This window comes from Stegostoma tigrinum, chromosome 4 (assembly GCF_030684315.1).
Source record: "Stegostoma tigrinum isolate sSteTig4 chromosome 4, sSteTig4.hap1, whole genome shotgun sequence".
In the NCBI taxonomy this organism is placed as follows: Eukaryota; Metazoa; Chordata; class Chondrichthyes; order Orectolobiformes; family Stegostomatidae; genus Stegostoma; species Stegostoma tigrinum.
The window spans coordinates 103,259,332-103,279,286 of NC_081357.1; the positions used below are offsets into that span (position 1 = coordinate 103,259,332).

Consider the following 19,955-nt stretch of genomic DNA (forward strand, 5'->3'; position numbering starts at 1 on the left):
CCCAGTTGAAGGGGACCTTATAAAAGTTCACCACAGTTTCCTTGCCTTTGTTCTCCATGTATTAACATTCCATCTGCTGTATCAAAAGCTTTGGAAATGAACCTTGCCACCTTCAGTGATTTGTACAAGTCTGGGTCCTTTTGTCTTTTGCTACCAAATCAATTCACTTCATGTTTCTCTGCATTCAAACTCATCGAACAGATGGTCATCCATTTCATCAACCACTCCTCATGAAGTCTTTCATCACCCCCCTCAAAGCTAACAATATTTCAAAGTTCTGTGCAATTTGCAGATTTGGATTCCGTCCCTTGCGTCCTCAATTCTTGGTCATTGATGTGGATCAAGAAAAAGCAGTGGCCATAATACCTTCTGAGCAAAACACACCATACACTTCCTTCATTTTTGTCAAAAAATGATTGATCACATCTCTCTTTTTTGCCAAAATCACCCGGTTGTCTTTTTATCCATACTGTCACTGTCCATTTTATTCCATGGACGTCATCTTCACTCACAAGCATATAGTATGGTAATATATCAAACACTTTGGCAGTCCAATTACACCATAACATACATGTTGTTTTCCTCAACTGTCTTTGCTTCTACATTGAACATCTCAATCCAATCCATTAAACAGTACTTGTATTTAACAAACAATAATGAGTACAGATGAGGTTTTTTTTTAACATGGAGACTGAACAGAAATGAAGGTGAGGTTTTGAATTGTCAAGGAGCATGGGTAAGGTTTGGAAATTGCACTCCTCACAGCCACTGTGGATTTCGCTGCCTCTGTGTGCAACACAATGTGGAAAGGGAGGGCAGGAAGATGGGCAAACAGGAAATCCGCATGCCTCCAAAATCAACCTCTTGAGAACTCATTCACAAATCTAGCAGAACCTGGTGATACCGCTAACATTCCTGAGCAAGGAAAAGGCGTCTGGAGACCAGATTTCATGTCCTGATCGCCATTCGGTGGCCTGCGCTGTGAACTTTGGGTAAAGAGAAAGACAGGCAGGATTGTGAGAGCCTCCCCCTTCACAGTAAAAATTTTGTCAACACTCAATTTGTTTTTCACTTTTCGGTTTGCACTTGAAGATTGGTTTATCTTGAGCAAGATAACAGATCCTTGGTCTGAAACCTACTCCAATGTATCTGTTTTTCTCCTGGTTCTTCATGATTCAAGTATTTATCACTCCATAATAATCGGTAACTTCTGTTCATAGTTGTTAGAATATAACTGGTGAATTATATGATCATTTCTCTATCAGCAGAGGGTCTCATATGAATTCAATACCAAACATGTCCTATGTAGCCCATCTGTCATTGCATCACAGGGATGCGTTACTAATTTGAGACGTCGACAACAGTTGACTTTACGCCACAGTAAAACAAGCTCCCACTTTTGTAAAAGAAAGGTCAACAAGAAAGATGCATACCTTCATACACAGCCTTAAATCCCAGTGATCCAATGGTTTCATCTGACTGTAAATGCAGCCACATCTGATTGCTCATGCTTACAATCAAGTCAGGGACGCTCGAACCAGTGAGTCTAAAATGGGAAAAATGCAGGCCATAAGCAGAGAACTGTGAACATTTTGGTGAAATGAATAAAATTCTAACGTTTTTAATTTCCTTAAAACCTGCCTGTTAAGTATCATGTTAAAAAATGACTACACTCAACACAACAAATTAACAAATTAGGGAACAAGGAAAATAATCAACAGGTGAACAGATAACACACACTTGTTTGAACTTAAAGATAAAAAGCATACCTTGATCAACCAATTGGGATACTTGATATCCAGATGGTGCAATGTATAAGCCTTTTGTTTTTACGTTGAATGTTTAACATTTGGAAGGGAATTTTAACCCTCTTCTTTGCACATTCCAAAAAATAAGGATATTTTCCCCTCATTTAGTAAAATGTTGCCATGTATAAAAGAAGACCACTTTGAAATCAATTTTTAAATCCGTCATAGAATGCATTCTCCTTATTCCACAGCTGTCATTTGTAATGCACTTTAAGTAAAAATTAAAGTGTTTTATTTATGGACATGACAAGCTGAATAAGCCCCTTACGTGCTGAAGGTATTCTATGATTAATTCGACATACAGCTGACATAATGGACCCAAATGGATTAATGGTGGGATCTTATCAGGCACATAAAAAAAGCTTTCGAGGTGGGACAATTTCAGAAAGTCCATGTTAGTCATCTACCCAATAAGACCCATCTCTAGATGACTGATAGCAAATATTATCCATGAAGTGTCACTTAGGAGATATCTTTAATGTGATCAAAGATTTATTATACGCATTTTCATTTGGAAATTCAATTTCATGATAGACACAGATGAATATGGGTCAGTTCTATAGAGGTGATGTTTTTAAACAGATCAGAAAGCTGTTGAAACAGTGACCTCAGTGTATCAATTCCAAGAAAAATACATGTGACAACAATTAAGTGCCTGGATGAAACCACAGTGGCGTTAAACTATTCAGATCATGACAGATGGAATAAACACATTAAGGTTATTAGTTTAGTCTGACTTCATAACAGATGGTTCAAATTCTCAGTTTGGAAGAATTAGGAATTGACTGTGGAATCAAGATTGAGTTGGTCTCCGAACAGAAAAATCAAGTCTTCAGGCGAATCAATTATTTTATCAGAAATATTTCAGTTTGTGAAGCTTCCACGCCAGGAGAATTTAAATAGAAATCTTAAAGTCATTATAATTTAAAACATTTAGGCATCAGAATTGGGAAGGTCATGGCAGCTAATTCAGAAAGGAATTGTAAAGTTTTCTCAGCAGAATAAAGGCAAAAAAAAAGCTGGGAGGCATTATTTAGGGTAAAAGCTTAAAAAATTATAACAGGAGTGAAATTTTGCTGGGATAGAGTATCTGTAGAAGGATGGCATTGGAAAACAATTAGGATTTGCTAACCTGTTTCTATTAAGGTCTCTCTAACAGTAATACATAACTATATGACTTTGTTTATTTTCTTTTTGTGTAACAATCTTTTGTTCAATTATTAAGGAGCATGCAACCTCATGCACACATGATTTAGTGACTAAATGCTACCTAATTCAAGTGTACAACGTTTATCAAATGACATACCAAGGCTGGAATGCGACTTAACCAGTGCTGCCATCAGCTTGGATCATAATGCCAGGAGATGAGATCTCCAGGATGGTCAAACCTTGGTAGATCCTTCGCTCATGGTAGGCCCAGGAGTCAAAGTAGCCTCCTTGCATTCTATCCCTGGAGCCAGTGGTTGACAGTTACTGTTGCAGCTTCAGGCCACCTGAGTTCTCCTATCACAGTGCTGACTTGGCAGCTGTGGGTACATTATTTTAAAACATCAAAAAGAGTACAGACGATATCTCCATCTTGAAGGGTTCTGGTGGGCCCCACCTCTGCTAATGAAGGGTGGCAGTTCTTGCCACAGCCTCAAGTGTTTTCCCCCACCCTCCACCCCACCACACCTCGGCACACACCATCTCCAACTACAAGTGGCTCCCAGGAGAAACCTTTTCCCTCTGTAGGTAGCAAAGGCAGGCAACATTCAAAAAGCGCAAGGGTAACCACCTGGATATGGCCCCAACCCGCACTGAAAATTCCAAGGGGAGCAAGATTGCACCCAAACTGGGTCACTTGCACAGAGTTAACATTTTAAGTCAACTACGACTTTTCTTCCTATTTGGTCTAGGCATGAGCTTCCAAACATATAATAGATCATAGAATCCCTACAGTGTGGAAACAGGCCCTTTGGCCCAACAAGTCCACACTGAACCTCAGAGCACCCACCCAGACCCATCCCCCTAATCTACTCATCCCTGAACATTATAGGCAATTAAGCATGGCCAATCCACCTAATCTGCACATCTTTGGACTGTGGGAGGGAACTGGTGCACCAGGAGGAAACCCATACAGACATGGAGGGAACGTGCAAATGTCACACAGACAGTCGCCTGAGGGTAAAATCTAACCTGAGTCCCTGGCGCTGTGAGGCAGCAGTGTTAACCACTGAGCCAAAAAGGAAAAAGCTAACAGCGGCAGAGCTAAGACCGCCGACAGCACTTGTGGAACAGAATTTTGGCTGCAGTACAGATGAGCGTGTGAAAGGTAATGAACTGATCAGAGCTGGTGGGTTGGAGATAGTCATTGACATTCCTTTATTGTTGTGCATTTCTCCAGATAGCTGTGACTGCACTGTTCTGGATGACAGTCCTGAGGGAAAGAGATTACCCTGCCTCTGCACCACTCCATCCACCAGGCCATCTAGGTCCCCCTGCCCATGAAGCATGGTGTCAATTCTTCTTCATCGGTCATGTCAGACACAAATGTCAGGAGCCATGAAGGACAGTTCCGCACTAATGTTACTTGTCTGATTACAAAAGGCTTATATCTTTAAGGTAAAAGAATCAGAGTTGACTTCAGGAAAAACATTTTTACACTGGGAATATTTATGACCTGTCACATGTTGCTAAAAGGAAGCAGAGTCAATAACAACTTCCAAAAAGTAACAGGATAAACATGAAATGCAAAGAGAAATCAGAAGACTTTGGAGTAAGAGCAGGGGAGTGGGGCTAATGAGATAGCTGTTTCATAAAAGCCAACAGAGGCACTGGGGTAAGCCCACTTTACGTGCTGCATCATACAATGATTATATAACATCTGGTATACTACTCAGACACCTGTTCTATTAATAATAGGCCCACACAAAAGTGTAGCTGACATTCTCGCGTCCATTTCTTTGAAAAGTTAAAGTCATTTGATGTTTTGTGAGCAGGATTCAGTTGAAGAAATCCACACTCAATTATTTTCGGACAGTTGTGATTTTATTCATAAGAAAGGGGACAACTTATTGAGCGTGGAAGCAACTTGAATTGAGGACTCGTTGAGTGGTTTTTCTTTTGGACTGTTGCACTCAGGAAACCCTACAGCAAGGAGCAGACTGAACTTTGGAGTTTTGAGGAATGCTGAGAGCAGTTAGTTGCTTTATTACAGAAAGGGAAAACAGTAAGGCATGTGAGAATCACAATCATATTGCTTTGAGCAAGTTTCGTGAACTTATTTAAACTTAGGTCTTCATGTCATCCTGTTGCACTAACATAAAATTACATGGCTATTTTAATAGGGGATTGTTTTTAAGATTAATATTGAAGAAATAGTGATTCACTTGGGGTGAAATTACTCTTGGACAGGAACAGTAAATGTGTGATCGTAAATTTCATCGTACATTTTACACTCCACCAGATTAGTAACTGGCCATTTGTCACTAGGGCTTAACGCCAATTCAGATGCCACAGAATCTACCTTTGTCATTGCTGCAGTGAAGAAAGTTGTCACTGAGCATCTACTCTACTTGACATCTTCATCAATACCATGTTAATATCTCACTGGCTTGGAATAATCTGTCCTATCTATTTTTATACCGATGCTTGGCTCAACTGATGATCAAGCGAACGTCACATCCCATCTTAAACAATGGGCCAAGTCATGGTGGTGCTGTCATTCCATTAAATTTGATAGTAGTAAATATAATCTATCCGTCGAAGAAAGGAAGAGGCAAGAAACAGGGAATTATGTTAGCTTGATATCTGACATGGGGAAGGCATTGAATCAATCACAGAAGAAGTTGGAAAAGTTTAATATAATTGGGAAGGGACAATTGGTTTCATGAAGGGAATATCATGTTTAACCATTATATTAGGTTTACTGTAAGGAGTGATGTGCTGTGGTTAAAGAAAAGGAATTGTACTTGAATTTCAAGAAAGCAATTGATAAGGTACCATACAAAATGCTACAGTGGAGAATATTGGTATTTATAGGATATTGGCTGCCAGCATGCCTGAATAAGTACTTATCTGATTTACAGAATATGGCAAATGGAGTGCCACAGGGATCTGAACTGCTGCCTCATTTCTTACCATTTACATCAATGACTCTGAGGTGGAGAGTGAAGGCACAGTAATTAAATTCACAGAATACACCAAGATAGGTGGAAAAGTACATTGTGAAGTAGTTGGCAGGAGGTTGCAGACAGATAAACATAGGTTGAATGATGGAGCACAATGTGGGAAAACATGAAGTTGTTCACATCGAAACAAATGATAATAAACCGTAATGCTATACAAATGAGGAACTACTGCAAAATTCCAAGGGCAGAGGGATTTACATGTTCTGCTGCATAAATGCCGCTAAAATTTTATTATGTCTGTACAGTATTCATGTAAAATTTTTGTTGTGGCCCCTGTTGAAGCTACTTTTCTTCAGAGGCCTCCTTCACCTTGTGGTCCCTTTACTGTGCCCTACCTCCCAAAGCAGCACACAGCACCCACCTCTCTCGTGATGTGGTTGCTTAAGCTCCAGAGCTGCTGGTGCTCAAACTGGGAATATCGAGGAGGCAAGTTAGGAAGCTGTCACCAGGAAGACTATGCTACTTCATTCAACTGTTGCTATCTGCAGCATATGGAAGTAACAGCTATATGCTAATAGCTAGAATGCAACTTCACCAATTGCAGATACACACCATATGGGACTGGGTCCTGATGGAGAAAAGGCTCTTATGATGTACAGCCCTACATGTTTCCGAACCTTGTGCAAGTTATTGATCAGTCTGTATTCGCTTGGCATCCAGTTCCTCATCTAAGTCTCCTAGAACCTGATGATGATTTTATCCACTCTCAGATGACCTTATTGCAGATTATCATTTTGATATCTTTGAGTTCATAAGTGGCAATAACATTCACATGCCACAAGTGCCAAGCCATGACCATGTCCAATAAGAAAGAATCTAACCATCATTCCTTAACATGACTAAATCCTTCATTATAGCCATCCTGGGGGTTTCCGTTGACCAGGCATTGAATCATTTACAAAGTACATGTCAGGAATATCATGGAATACTCACCACTTGCTTGGACGTATGCAGCTCCAATAACATTTAGGAAGCTTGACACCATCAATGGCTGCAGTAGTTCAAGAGTGCAGCTCACTATCCCTCACTGTAATTAGGGCAGGCAAGAAATGCTGGCCTAGCTGTGATCCTCACAGCCCATGAACAAATACGAGCAAAATCATGACCTTTACAGAAATCATCGCTAGCGAGCGATATCACCTGTGTCCTTAATTAAGTTTCCCTCTTGGCAACATCTAAACTCACTTGTGCATCTCAAAGCTTGATCTATCCCAATAATCATCTGGTAAATTTTCTTTCTTCAAACATTTCTCCTTCTTGCCTCTCATTTAAAGCTTTGTTCTTTACCATGCACTCAAATTTCTAAGCTTCTCACTGAGACATCCTTTCCACTTTTCTCCCAAAACCTCTGCTCAAAACAATGACTCATTCTCATTGATTTTAAACCCCATTGCAGCCCTACTACGTTTCTCATCTCTAAACTCAAAATATTCCTCCCCTCCCAAAACCTTTCCTTCCACATACATTGTTGTTCCAATGTGGACCATTCAGCAGTTGCTTCCCTTCGCTGAGAACGCTAGGATAAAATTCTTCAAATGTTTCTCACTGTCCAGGCCTTGAAATCACACTTCTGTATCTGATCTCATGCAATGCTTTCTCTAACCTGAGCTTGCCTTCCTCTTACCCTCAACCAATTGCTAATTAATCAACGCGCCTTCCATGCTTGCTGATATGGTTAACAATTTCCTCCTTTCAGTTGCTGCACATCCTTTCGCAGCTCTTGTCCTTATGACTCTCATGAAAAACTTAAACATAATCCCTTTATCCTTGCAAACAATTGCTACATCTCTCAACTCACTTTCATCTCCAAAGTCTTTAAATGCATTGGCACTTTGCAAATCCATACCAATCTTCTCCACAATTTCATGTGGGAAAATCCCTCTGATTAATTCTCTCACCAGTCACGATGCTGAAATCGGCCTCATCTAAGCCCACAGTTGATGTTAATTGTAACTCATCATTCTTCTTGTGCTAACTGGACTTCTGAAAATACCTTTTACCTTTCTATCCATCTGGCTGGGACTACATCCCCTGCTTTTTTCTTGTAGAATTAAGCCGTATCAGAGAATCACCCACAATAGCTTTCACTCCAATTCCTACACCGTTGCCATTGGGGTTCACAGCCGATCCATTGATTGCTTTTATTTTTCATTGACCTGTCCTCCAACAGCAATATCATCCAAAACACATCAGGCAACAGGGCATCACTGAGCAAGTTACTGTTGAGTCAGTGCTGCTTGATGGCACTGTTGATGACATACTTCCATCACTTTCTGGGCCGAAAGGTGGCAAATGGAGTTTAATACTGATAAATGTGAGGTGATTCACTTTGGGAAGAATAACAAAAAGGCAGAATGCTGGGTCAATGGAAAGATTCTTCGTAGTGTGGATGTGCAGACGGTTCTTGGTGTCCATGTACGTAGATCCCTGAAAGTTGCCACCCAGGTTGATAGTGCTGTTAAGAAGGCTTACGGTGTGTTAGGTTTTATTGGTAGAGGGATTGAGTTCCGGAGCCGTGATGTCATGCTGCAACTGTACAAAATGCTAGTGCGGCCTCATTTGGAATATTGCTAGCAGATCTGGTCGCCCCATTAAAGAAGGATGTGGAAGCACTGGAAAAGGTGCAGAGGAGATTTACCAGGATGTTGCCTGGCCTGGAGCGCAGGCCCTATGAAGAAAGGCTGAGGGACTTGGGTCTGTTCTCATTGGAGAGAAGAAGACTAAGAGGGGATTTAATCGAGACATACAAGATGATCAGAGGATTAGATAGGGTGGACAGTGAGAATCTTTTTCCAAGGATGATGACTTCAGCTTGTACAAGGGGGCATAGCTACAAATTGAGGGGTGATAGATTTAGGACAGATGTCAGAGGCAGGTTCTTTACTCAGAGAGTGGTAAGGGCGTGGAATTCCCTGCCTGCCAATGTAGTGAACTCAGCCACATTAGGGGCATTTAAACAGTCCTTGGATAAGCATATGGATAATGATGAGATACTGTAGGGAGAGGGGCTTAGATTAGTTCACAGGTTGGCGCAACATCGAGGGCCGAAGGACCTGTTCTGCGCCGTAATGATCTTTGTTCTATGTTTACTGATGATCGAGAGTCAAGTGATGGGGTGCCAATTGGTCAGGTTGGATTTGTCCTGCTTTTTGGTGACAGGACACACCTGGGCAATTGTCAGGTATATGCCAGTGTTGTGAATATATTGGAATAGTTTGGCTATGGGTGCGACAAGTTCTCTCGTACAGATCTTTGGGATTATTGCCAGAATATTGGCAGGGCCCATAGCCTTTGCAGGATCCACTGTCACAAGCCGTTTCGTGATATCATGTCGAGTGAATTGATTTGGACTAGCATCTATAATGCTGGGGATCTCTGGAGCAGGCTGATATGAAACATCTACACGTGGGCTCCATCATTTGCTGCTTACAACGTGTGACAAGCAAGTAGTCCTGTTTGGTAGCTTCACCAGGTTGATACCTTGGTATGCCTGGTGCTGCTCCTGGCATGTCCTCCTGCACTCTATATTGAACCAGGGTTGATCCTCTCAATTTGTGGTAATGGTTGAATGGGGGAATTGCTGGGCAACGACTTTGTAGATTTATGTTATCGTAAGATTCTGCTGCTGTTGATGGCCCACAGGGCCTCATGGATGCTGTGGCTTGAGTTGCAAGATCTATTCAAAGTCTGGCCCATTTAGAACTGTAGTAGTACCACACAACATAATGTAAAGGATTCTCAGTGTGAAGGCAGTACTTTGTCTCCACAAGGACAGTGTAGAGATCATTCTTACTGATACTACCATGGACAGATCCATTTGTTGCCAGCAGATCAGTGATTATGAAGTCAAGTATGTCTTACCCTCTTGTTAGTTCCCTCACCACCTGCCACAGACCCAGTCTAGCAGTAACATCTTTAAGGACATGACCAGCTCGATCAGTAGTGCCACTGCCAAAGCACTCACAGTGGTGGATATTGAAATCTCCCACTCAGAACACATTTTATGCCCTTGCTACTGTCAGTGCTTGCTCCAAGTGCTGTTCAACATGGTAGAGCACTGATTCTTCAGCCAACGAAGCACAGTATATGGTAAACAGCAGGTTGCCTTGCCCGTGTTTAACCTGGAGCCATGAGACTTCATTGGGTCCAGAGTCAATGCTGAGGAATCCCAGGCCAATTCCCTCCTGACTGTATGCCACATTGCCTCTATCTCTGCTGGATCTACCTTGACAGTGGGACAGGGCACATCCAGGGATGGTGATGGTGGCGTCTGCGACGTTGTCCGGAAGGTATGATTCTGTGAGTATGACTTTATCAGGCTGTTGCTTGACTAGTCTGTGAGACAACACTCCCAATTTTGGCACTAAACCCCTGATGTTGGCAAGGAGGAGTTCGCAGTGTTGAAGGGGTTGTTTTTGCTATTGTCATTTTTAGTGCCAAATTTAATGCCAGGTAGTCCATCTGATTTCATTTCTTTCTTGAAACTTGGCAATGATTGATACAACTGACTAACTTGCTAAACATTTCAGAGGGTATTTGAGAGCTGGTCTCATTGCTGTGGATCTGGAATCAGATGTAGGCTAGACCAGGTTAGGATGGGAGAATTCCTTCCCTGAAGGCTATCAGTGATCCAGGTGAATTTTTCTGACAATCAACAATAATTTCATGGTCATCATTAGTTTCTTAATTCCAGATTTGAACCCAGAACATTAGCTGAGTTTCTGGTTTAACTGTCAAGAAATAATACCGAAAGGGCATCCTCTCTGCCGAAAAGCTACAACAGCACCCAATCAGCTGGCCACCATGTGGAACGAAGCAATTTGTTTGAGTGGTGTCTTTGTCACTTGACACTATTAGCCACTTCCTCCTTCACCAGAGGTGAATGCACAATATTGAATCCGCACTATAGAAACACATCAGGGCTGCTTGGACCACAGTTTATTTGCAACAAACTCTAGCACCAGGAAGCACTAATGCTGTGGAAGGTATTACCTCCAAGTTATATTCCAAATAGTACACTTGTTGTCAGGAACATATTTTGCAATTTGTTTATCATTGCTGAGTCAGACTCCTGGAAATCCACATTTCTCATCACTATTCAGGTGCACCTCCACATGAGCTGCAGTAACTCACATAGAAGGCCCATCCATTATCACCATATGGCAAGGAGGGATGCTGAATAAATGCAGCCTTGTCAGAAGTACAGCCAAAACAACAAATATCAAAAAGATGTTCCCAGACAGTACTCACGCATACAACACTGTCCTGGTGTCTCCCACTTTCCCTCCATCTCCTACGGTCAAGGTGTCATAACCTCGTTCCAGGTCAAATTCTTCAAATTTTAGCTTAATGATCTGTGGATAAACAAAATAAAGCTGACTTTTCTCTGCAAATTGAAATTTTCTCACACGAATATTTCAGAATTATTCTCAAAAATATAATTCTTCCTTTTTGCCAAAATGCAACTTTGCACAATTTCTCATTCTTAAAGATGACCTTAAGATGTTTTTTCCCCAAGTAATACATATCAAAACATTGTACAGATATAAGGGATGCTTAATTACTTCTAGTTCCACAATTAATTATTAGTATAGCATAACTGGTACATCTGTCACATTTTTGTTGCATCAAAGGTGTGTTGCAATGAACATAACATACAAAAATGTACCACTCCATTTTTTAAATATTTCTGCAAATGTTAAATCATTGTCAAACACAGTATCAGTAACAACAAGTGAGGCACAGCCATTTTTTTTTAAACACAGCAGCAACTATTCTGAGATCGCTGTTGCCACATCCTACAGATAGATATAATTGGCTATAAAGTTCCTTATTCTAGGAGAGGATGATTGAACCATTTGGAGGTACGTTCCAAGTCAAGCACAGACGTTGTTTTGCCAAAGGATATTTGTTTATTTTACGAGAGATTGATGACAAGAGCAACCTTAGGCCAATATTATAAGGGGTTTTATACAAAGTTTTAAATGCATCTCGGCAGTCCAATAAACCATCTGCAAACTTTTGTTTATATAACCTGCACTATATTGGTGTTACACTACACTTGGTGAAAACTTTAAGCCTTATATGAATAACTATGGTCAAAATGAGGCCTGTTTATAACTTGCTATGTTTGCTGCCCGGTTACTTTCGCCAATATCAGCTCAGCTTGGAATGCCCCAGGTGAGGAGAGTCAGGGGAATAAACCGAAATTGCTGGAGATACTGAGCAGATCTGGGAGCACATGTGCCAAGAAGTGTTTGAAGAAGAGTCCTTGGAAACGTTGAGTCTGCTTTTTCCCCATGGATGCTGCTGATCTGCAGTTCTTCGTTTTTTTTGTGGAGGACCAGAACAGTGCATCTGAACAAGAGAATCATAGAATCCCTAGAGCACAGAAGGAAGCCCATCAAGTCTGCATCAACCCTGTAAAAAAATCCCCCCAGACTCAGCCACCACGCCCCCACCCTCCACTATCTCCATAACTTCACATTTCCCACAGCTAATCCACCATGCCTGCATATCCAAGGACACCATAAAGCATCTGGCATGGCCAATCTACCTAACCTGCACATCTTTGGACTGTGGGAGGAAATTGGGGTACATGCAGAAACCCAAGCAGACATAGGGAGAATGTGCAAACTCCACTCAGACAGTTGCCTGAAGCTGGAAATGAACGCAGGTCCTGAGCGCTCTCAGGCAATATAGCTAACCACTGAGCCCCATTTTTCAACAAAATTGTACCATTGAATTGATGAACACCTTTAAAACTGATTCAGATAGACTTAAAAATGGATTAGAACTACAACCATAGCACTGAATTTAATAGAAGTAACAGGTATCTTGCTGAATTGCAGTACTGTTTTTGGAGAGGCTCATTATATAAATTATTGCTCAGGTTCATAACAGGTCAGCAGTGGCCTTGGCCCAGGATGAAGGGCCCCATGAGCAGATCTCTGTCCTACAGAGTGCCTCCAGTCAATTATAGTTTGCCAGCTCTATTGAGCGGTAATGCCAGTAGGTGGCTGTGGGAACGGCAATGGGAGGCAGAGGTTGCTGAAGATGTCACACTTTTTGGCAAACTTGCAGGCTAGCTGCTGTTTGATTAAATGTACATGAATAAAAGGAAGAACCTCAAGTTTGGGGAGCAGTCAACATCCAATCCACGTCTCCGATTTTTACACTTGATAGTGAAGCCATGGAGATCTAATAGAGTTATATGCCTAAGAAATATCGTAAAATACAGCAATAGGAAATTTAGCCCTTCAAGCCTTTTTGACTATTCAATGAAATTATGGCTAATCTGTGAATTAATTCTATATGTCCACCTGTACCCCGTATTCATTCATAAATTTGGTTAACAAAAACTATCGATATCAGATTTAAGATTTCACCAAACATTATTCTACGTTTTCTGAGGACAGTTCCAAAGTTCAACCAGCCTTTATGTACAGAACCTCCTAATTTCAATCCTCACAAGGTGCCCCTCCATTGTTCAAGAGGATGTCCTGAATACTGGACTACCCAGGTCAGTGGAAATAGTTTATCTGCATTGACCTTATCTGTTCCCCTTAATATCTTGGACACTTCAATCAAAACAGCTCTTTCTTTCTATATCTCAGTTGGTGCAAACTCTCATATTTTAAGAGCTGAGGTCTAGGTATCATTCTGATAAATCTATATTACCCACCCTGCAGGGATAAAAAAGTTGTTTTATAACACATTTTCACCCCTTGAATTCTTGAACTTGGGATAGAATAGTCTGCATTCCATTGACCCTTCAGCTTATTCTCTATCACACTTCATGATCTTTTAATGATCCAAATGCCTAGATCACCATGATCTTTTTGAACCTTATGCTGTCTCCAGCTTTTCATCATTTAGAAACCACACTGAGAAATTTCAAAAGACTTCAGTCAAATAAGTCAATCAAAAATATTTCCACTGAGGTATCTGATCTCAAGCTGGACCTCAGCATCCACATGGGTTAGGGAAATGCAAAGCCAACATTCGGAGTGTCTATTCTTGATGCACTATACAGAGGTCCTTATAGAATGTTCATAAATGGGTCGCAGCTCTAATGCAATGTGTCGTCAAAACCGCAGTCACGTGTTGTGAAGGCTGAGATTAAAATTACAACCACTTGATGAGTTAGAGGAATCTGAAATTAATTGGAGAAAGGTTTCAGCACCTTCAGGAGTGGAGTGGAAAGTAGATAATTGGTGAGAAAAAAAATACAAATTGTAATCAACTGCAGCATCTTACCAAGAAGTTGATTAACATTAAAAATAGCACATGCTTTGCACATTATGCAATGTAAAGAAAATAAATGTATATACTCCATGGAAAGAATTTAAAATTTGCCTCAAGAACTTAACAACAGCTATCACCCTTACATCTCCATTATTAGATACTTGATAGTGTAGCACATAATGGAATTATGCAAATCTGGTATCCCAAAATGTAATGGTTTGGATTCAATTCAAAAAGTGATCTGGTGCAAGCTAAAAACCACATTCATATTCTATTGCTATAAATTCTGCAGCACTGACAAGTGAATTGTGTTTCAGGATACAACATGATTGTTACAGTGAGAAGTAACATTACTCGTTGTATTACAAGAAATTGAAAAACACATTCGCGCACCTGCTCCCAGGATTATTTTCTATCCTCACTCAGCAAACTCCTTGAGATTAAGAAACAATTGTTAATATGCAAATGTATTCAACAACCAGTGTCAGCAAGCCATGCAATACGATGACATTTATAAAGCTATATTGAGAGAAATTAGAGATTGTAGTTCCCAAAATCACTTCAGTGGAGTATCTCATCAGCAAATCTGCTTAGAAATACCAGGGTGACAGCAATGTTCTTTAATCAGATTTTCAGTGACATGATCATGATCAGGAAGCAGGCAACAGCTCAAGCTGATGTTTATTTCTCTTTGGACTTTCAGTTGTAATTCTGGTAAACAAATTTTGGAAAAGGAATAAGATTGAAGTTAGCTACCATTTGTGTTGAGACCCACTGGGCCGAATATTGTTATATTCGCCAGGTTTCATGGGGGATTACACTTCGTAAGGCCTACAAAGCTTTCTTGTACTATCATCCCAAAATCACCTCATTGACCACCTACCGCACCCATATAGCAATGCTTTCCTCTGGTATTAGCCTGAATCTCCTGCATGCAGGTGTAGCTGCCATTGCACGAATATCCCAAGATAACTTTGCTGCTTGGCACTGGCACCTTCGGTGGGCATTCCGAAGCTGACCTGCATCATTGCACACACTCCACGAGGTCATGAGTAATAAAAGGAATATGGCACCGTGACTGATGATAGGGGCTTCACGGTCCATATGGACAGCGTTGTACAGCAGACTCTGTCCTCTTCCAACAGGCCTGACAGAGGAGGTTATGACACTCAAACTGTGCCAGTCTCATCTGCAGTTGCCATCTTCCTCAGTGTCATTTCTATCACCCAGCAAAACTCCCAGCCGTGCAGGAAGAAAGGCCTTTGTATAAGTGTCACCATCTTGTCACTGCTACCTCACACTCACTCTTTCTCTGCTATTGCACGCACTTCCCATGCTACATCACTTTCATTGTCGCCTGCAACATCTGCCCTCACTCATTCTCACTCACCCCAATGCCCAACATACAAACCCAGCATGATCTCTGCCATGCCTCCTCACTCAGTCAGGGTAACTTATCCCCTGCCCCGTGCCAGCATTTACACATTGTCCACCCCATTTTCATCTCACCCAGTCCCTCCCTTTCTCTTACTGCACGAGAAAACAGTACACGATAGGGCACAAAGGGCTGGTTCATGTGGCTGACCACCTGACATCAATCTCCCTAGGCACCTTTGAGGAACGGATGTGAATATTGCCAAGATTGTGGACAATGCAAATAGAGGTAGAAAGGCAAGAGTGAGGATGACACAAAGTCTGCAAAGATATTGTCATCTGCTTTGCCAACTGTGTCAGTATGTTCAAAGTTTAATCCTGTTTACAATCAGTGGAGACCAATAACTTTTCAGAAGAAATTCAAATTTACAGCAAAGCTGAAATGTCATTGTGACTAGATTTAATTTTTTAATATGAATTTTCCTAAAAAAAACGTAATGCACTCTTAACTTTGTTTGATCTTGTTTTGATCAAAGTATGACTCCAGCCAACAGCTCAAGAAGAAAACTTGGCATCATCACCAGCACCTGAGAGCAAACAGGTATTATCATCAATGCTGGCCTTGAAAGAAATATCCACACTTTGAGAAGGAAAAGAAAGGTGATGTCAACAAAGTAACTATTCGCTCAAGATCACTTGGAGGAACCTACAAGTTTGTTCATATCAAATTCTGTGAGGTTGGTCTTTCAGAGTACTTGGAACTGACAGTGGATGTGCAGAATTTGCACACTACATGAAAGATATATCCTGATCAGCATACAAATTATACAAAGAACAATACAGCACAGCAACAGGCCTTTCAGCCCTCCAAGCCTGCGCCATCACATTTTGCCCTTCCATATTAAAACTGTCTTCACTTACAGGACCCCTATCCCTCTATTCCCTTCCTATTAATCTTGTAAGTTTTAGTATGGAAACGCAAAATGTGGAAGTGTAGGCTCAGCGGGCCAAAGGCATGGGAACGTGTTTACAAGCTATGACTAATTCATTTTCAATAAGAAACATTAACTCAGTATTTCAGCTTCATTTGTGGCTCTTTACAATATTCATAACTGCCCTTTTATAGTCATACAAAAGAAAGAATACTTTCCCACTAAATTACAATACCATAAAATAATTTGATTTACGAGCATTACAGTTAAGAAATATCGTAAAATACTGACAATTTATACAAACATTATGATCTGACTCTACCCACACAGTATTCAAGTGGAGAATTAAGCCCATTTGGCCTCTCAAGTCTGTTCCACTATTTGATGAGAAGAAAGGCTGACCTGATTGTAGCCTCCACACCGTTTTCCTGTCTGTCCTCTATTCTATTGGCTTTGTGTTGATCAAATGGCTATCTAACTACATCTTTAAAATAGTCAATGACTTTGCCTCCAATGCTGTCTGGGAAAGACTATTTCATAGAATAATGCATGCCTGAGAAGACAATATTCTCACATCCAGCTGAAATAGGAGACTCCCTTACTCTTTAAACTGTGTTCCCTGCAACTAGTCTTTCCCAGAACTGGAAATAGCAGCATCTATCCAATTAATTCCCCTTAGGATTTAATATGTTTCAATAAGCTATTATCCAAATAAAGATACAGATACAGATACAGAAAATACATCTGAATACTTTGTCTAACAACATCACAGCACATTTTACCCCATTGATGTTCAACTGCAGTTCGGAACGCTAACATTATTTAAAGGTAGGACTCCCAAAAGAGCACAGGATCCTAACTGAGACTGGCAAAAACTGCAGATGTTGGAGTCAGAGACGATACAGTGTGGAGTTGAAGGAACACAGCAGGCCAGGCAACATCAGAGGAGTGGGACAGTTGACATTTCGAGTCAGGACCTTTCTTCAGAAAATCCTCACTATTTCTTTCCTGAGGAATTTTGTCAAACTGCTTTCAATCGTTCGAAGTCACTATAATCTCTATCAATTTTATCAGTCAAACTAGAACTCTCTGACATGCGAAGTTTTTAACCCGTTTGACAGAATATTCAATTCAAATATTTGATGTTCACAATCAAAAAACGTATATATAAAAGCTTCAAAACTAACATTAGAACTTTTGTCTCCAAGATACTACTTCACTAACGCTACCATAAACCACATGAATATTTTTCATCTCCATCACTACAAATGGAGAAATTCATCATAGTAATTCTTGCACATTATTGAATTTATATCTAATGGAAACCATAATATAATGGAAAAGTTTTTGTCAGAGCACAGTAATGTAGTTTGATGTAACTTAACAGACCTTGAGAAAATCTTATGAGGTTTGATGATGATGTATGGAGCAAAGCACACGAGTTGAATTTGTTGGATTGAATGGCCCTTCCTGTGCTGCATGTGCTGTAATTGAAATCTCATGGTCAGTAAGGAGCATGAGCAGTGTGAGTGAAGACAGCATGTGGTGCAGAACGAAAAAAGAGATGCTTTAAGTAGGGTTTACTGCAAAAAGAAAAGTCTTCAGATTGAGAGATGAGTGGGAGATAAAAAGAATTAGATCAAGCAGCTCAATTTCGCGAGGCTGTGGTGGAGTGGCATTGCAAACAACAATGTGATGCAAGTGCTGGGAAAACAGGTGACTGGTGAGTATTTTTAAGTATTTAAAGTAGACGTAAGTTCATTGTGATTTAAATTGGAAGATTCTTTATCTATCTTCTTAAAAATAGATCGTTAGGTATAAGTTTGATACCCATCTTAAACAATTACAATAAAATGGAAGGAGCAACAATTATCAAGTAACTGGAATCAAAGAGTCGTAGAACTGTATGGCAGAGAAACAAACCCTTTGATCCAAATCATCCATGCCGATCAGATATCCTAAATTAACCTGGAGCCAATTTCCAGCATTTTCCCCATAACCCTCTAAGCCTTTCAAAGAACAAAGAAAATTACAGCACCGGAACAGGCCCTTCAGCCTTCCCAGTCTGCGCCAATCAAGATCCTCTGTCTAACCTGTCCTCTATTTTCTAAGGGTCTGTGTCCATTTGCTCCCCGCCCATACATGTACCTGTCCAGATATATCTTAGAAGACACTAACGTGTCTGCGTCTACCACCTCCGCTGGCAACGCGTTCCAGGCACCCACCACCCTCTGTGTAAAGAACTTTCCACGCATATCTCCCTTAAACTTTCCTCCTCTCACTTTGAACTTTCCTCCTCTCACTTTCCTACTCATATACCTATCCAGATGCCTTTCAAATGTTGTATGTGTACCAGCATCTGCCACTTCGTTTGGCAGCTCATTCTATACATACACCACCCTCTGCATGAAAATGTTGCCTCTTAGGTTCCTTTTAAATCTTTCCCCTCACACTTTAAATCTGTGCCCTCCAGTTTTGGACACCCCCCACACGAATGAAAAGACCATGGTTATTCACCCTATCCATACGCCTCATGATTTTATAAACTCCATAAGGTCACCTCTCAGCCTCCAACGCCACAAGGAAAGTAGCCCCAGTCTATTCAGCCTCTCCCTACAGCTCAAACTCTCCAACCCTGGCAACAGTCTCATAAATCTTTTCTGAATTCTTTCAAGTTTCACAACATCCTTCCCATAGCAGGGAGACCAGAAGAGCACGCAGTATTCCAGAAGTAGCCTAGCCAATATCCTATACTCAACTCCAATACTCAATGCATTGACTAATAAAGGCAAGCATACCAGATGCCTTCTTCACTATCCTATCTACCTGCGACTCCACTTTCAAGGATCTATCAACTTGTACTCCAAGGTCTCTTTGTTCAGCAACAGTCCCCAGGACCTTACCGCTAAGTGTAACTGTCCTGCCCTGAATTGCCTTTCCAAAATGCAGCGCCTCACATTTATCCACATTAAACACCATCTCCCACTCCTTGATAATAAAGTGTGAAGTTGGATGAACACAGCAGGCCAAGCAGCATCTCAGGAGCACAAAAGCTGACATTTCGGGCCCGAAAAGGGTTTAGGCCCGAAACGTCAGCTTTTGTGCTCCTGAGATGCTGCTTGGCGTACTGTGTTCATCCAGCTTCACACTTTGTTATCTTGGATTCTCCAACATCTGCAGTTCCCATTATCTCCCACTCCTTGGCCCATTGGCCAATCTGATCAAGATCCCGTTGTACACTGAGGTAAGCTTCTTTGCTGTCCATTACGCTTCCAATTTTGATGTCATCTGCAAACTAATAGGCCATGTCTCCTATGTTCATTTCCAAATCATTTACAAAAATTATGAAAAGCAGCAGACTCAGCACTGATCCTTGTGGCATACAGGCCTCCAGTCTGAAAAGCAATTTTCCACCACCAACC

General features: G+C 41.0%; 1 protein-coding gene across 1 annotated transcript in view; it reads right to left on the reverse strand.

Annotated features, from left to right (window-relative positions):
* The window catches only part of LOC125452488 (CUB and sushi domain-containing protein 1-like), a 2,230,063-nt gene that overhangs the window by 555,139 nt on the left and 1,654,969 nt on the right, over positions 1–19,955 (reverse strand). The window contains exons 12-13 of the mRNA XM_048530978.2: positions 11,231–11,334; positions 1,434–1,546 (exon numbers count right to left, since the gene is read on the reverse strand). Of these exons, the coding sequence (XP_048386935.1) occupies positions 1,434–1,546; positions 11,231–11,334 (217 nt within the window). The remainder of the gene's footprint in view (positions 1–1,433; positions 1,547–11,230; positions 11,335–19,955) is intronic.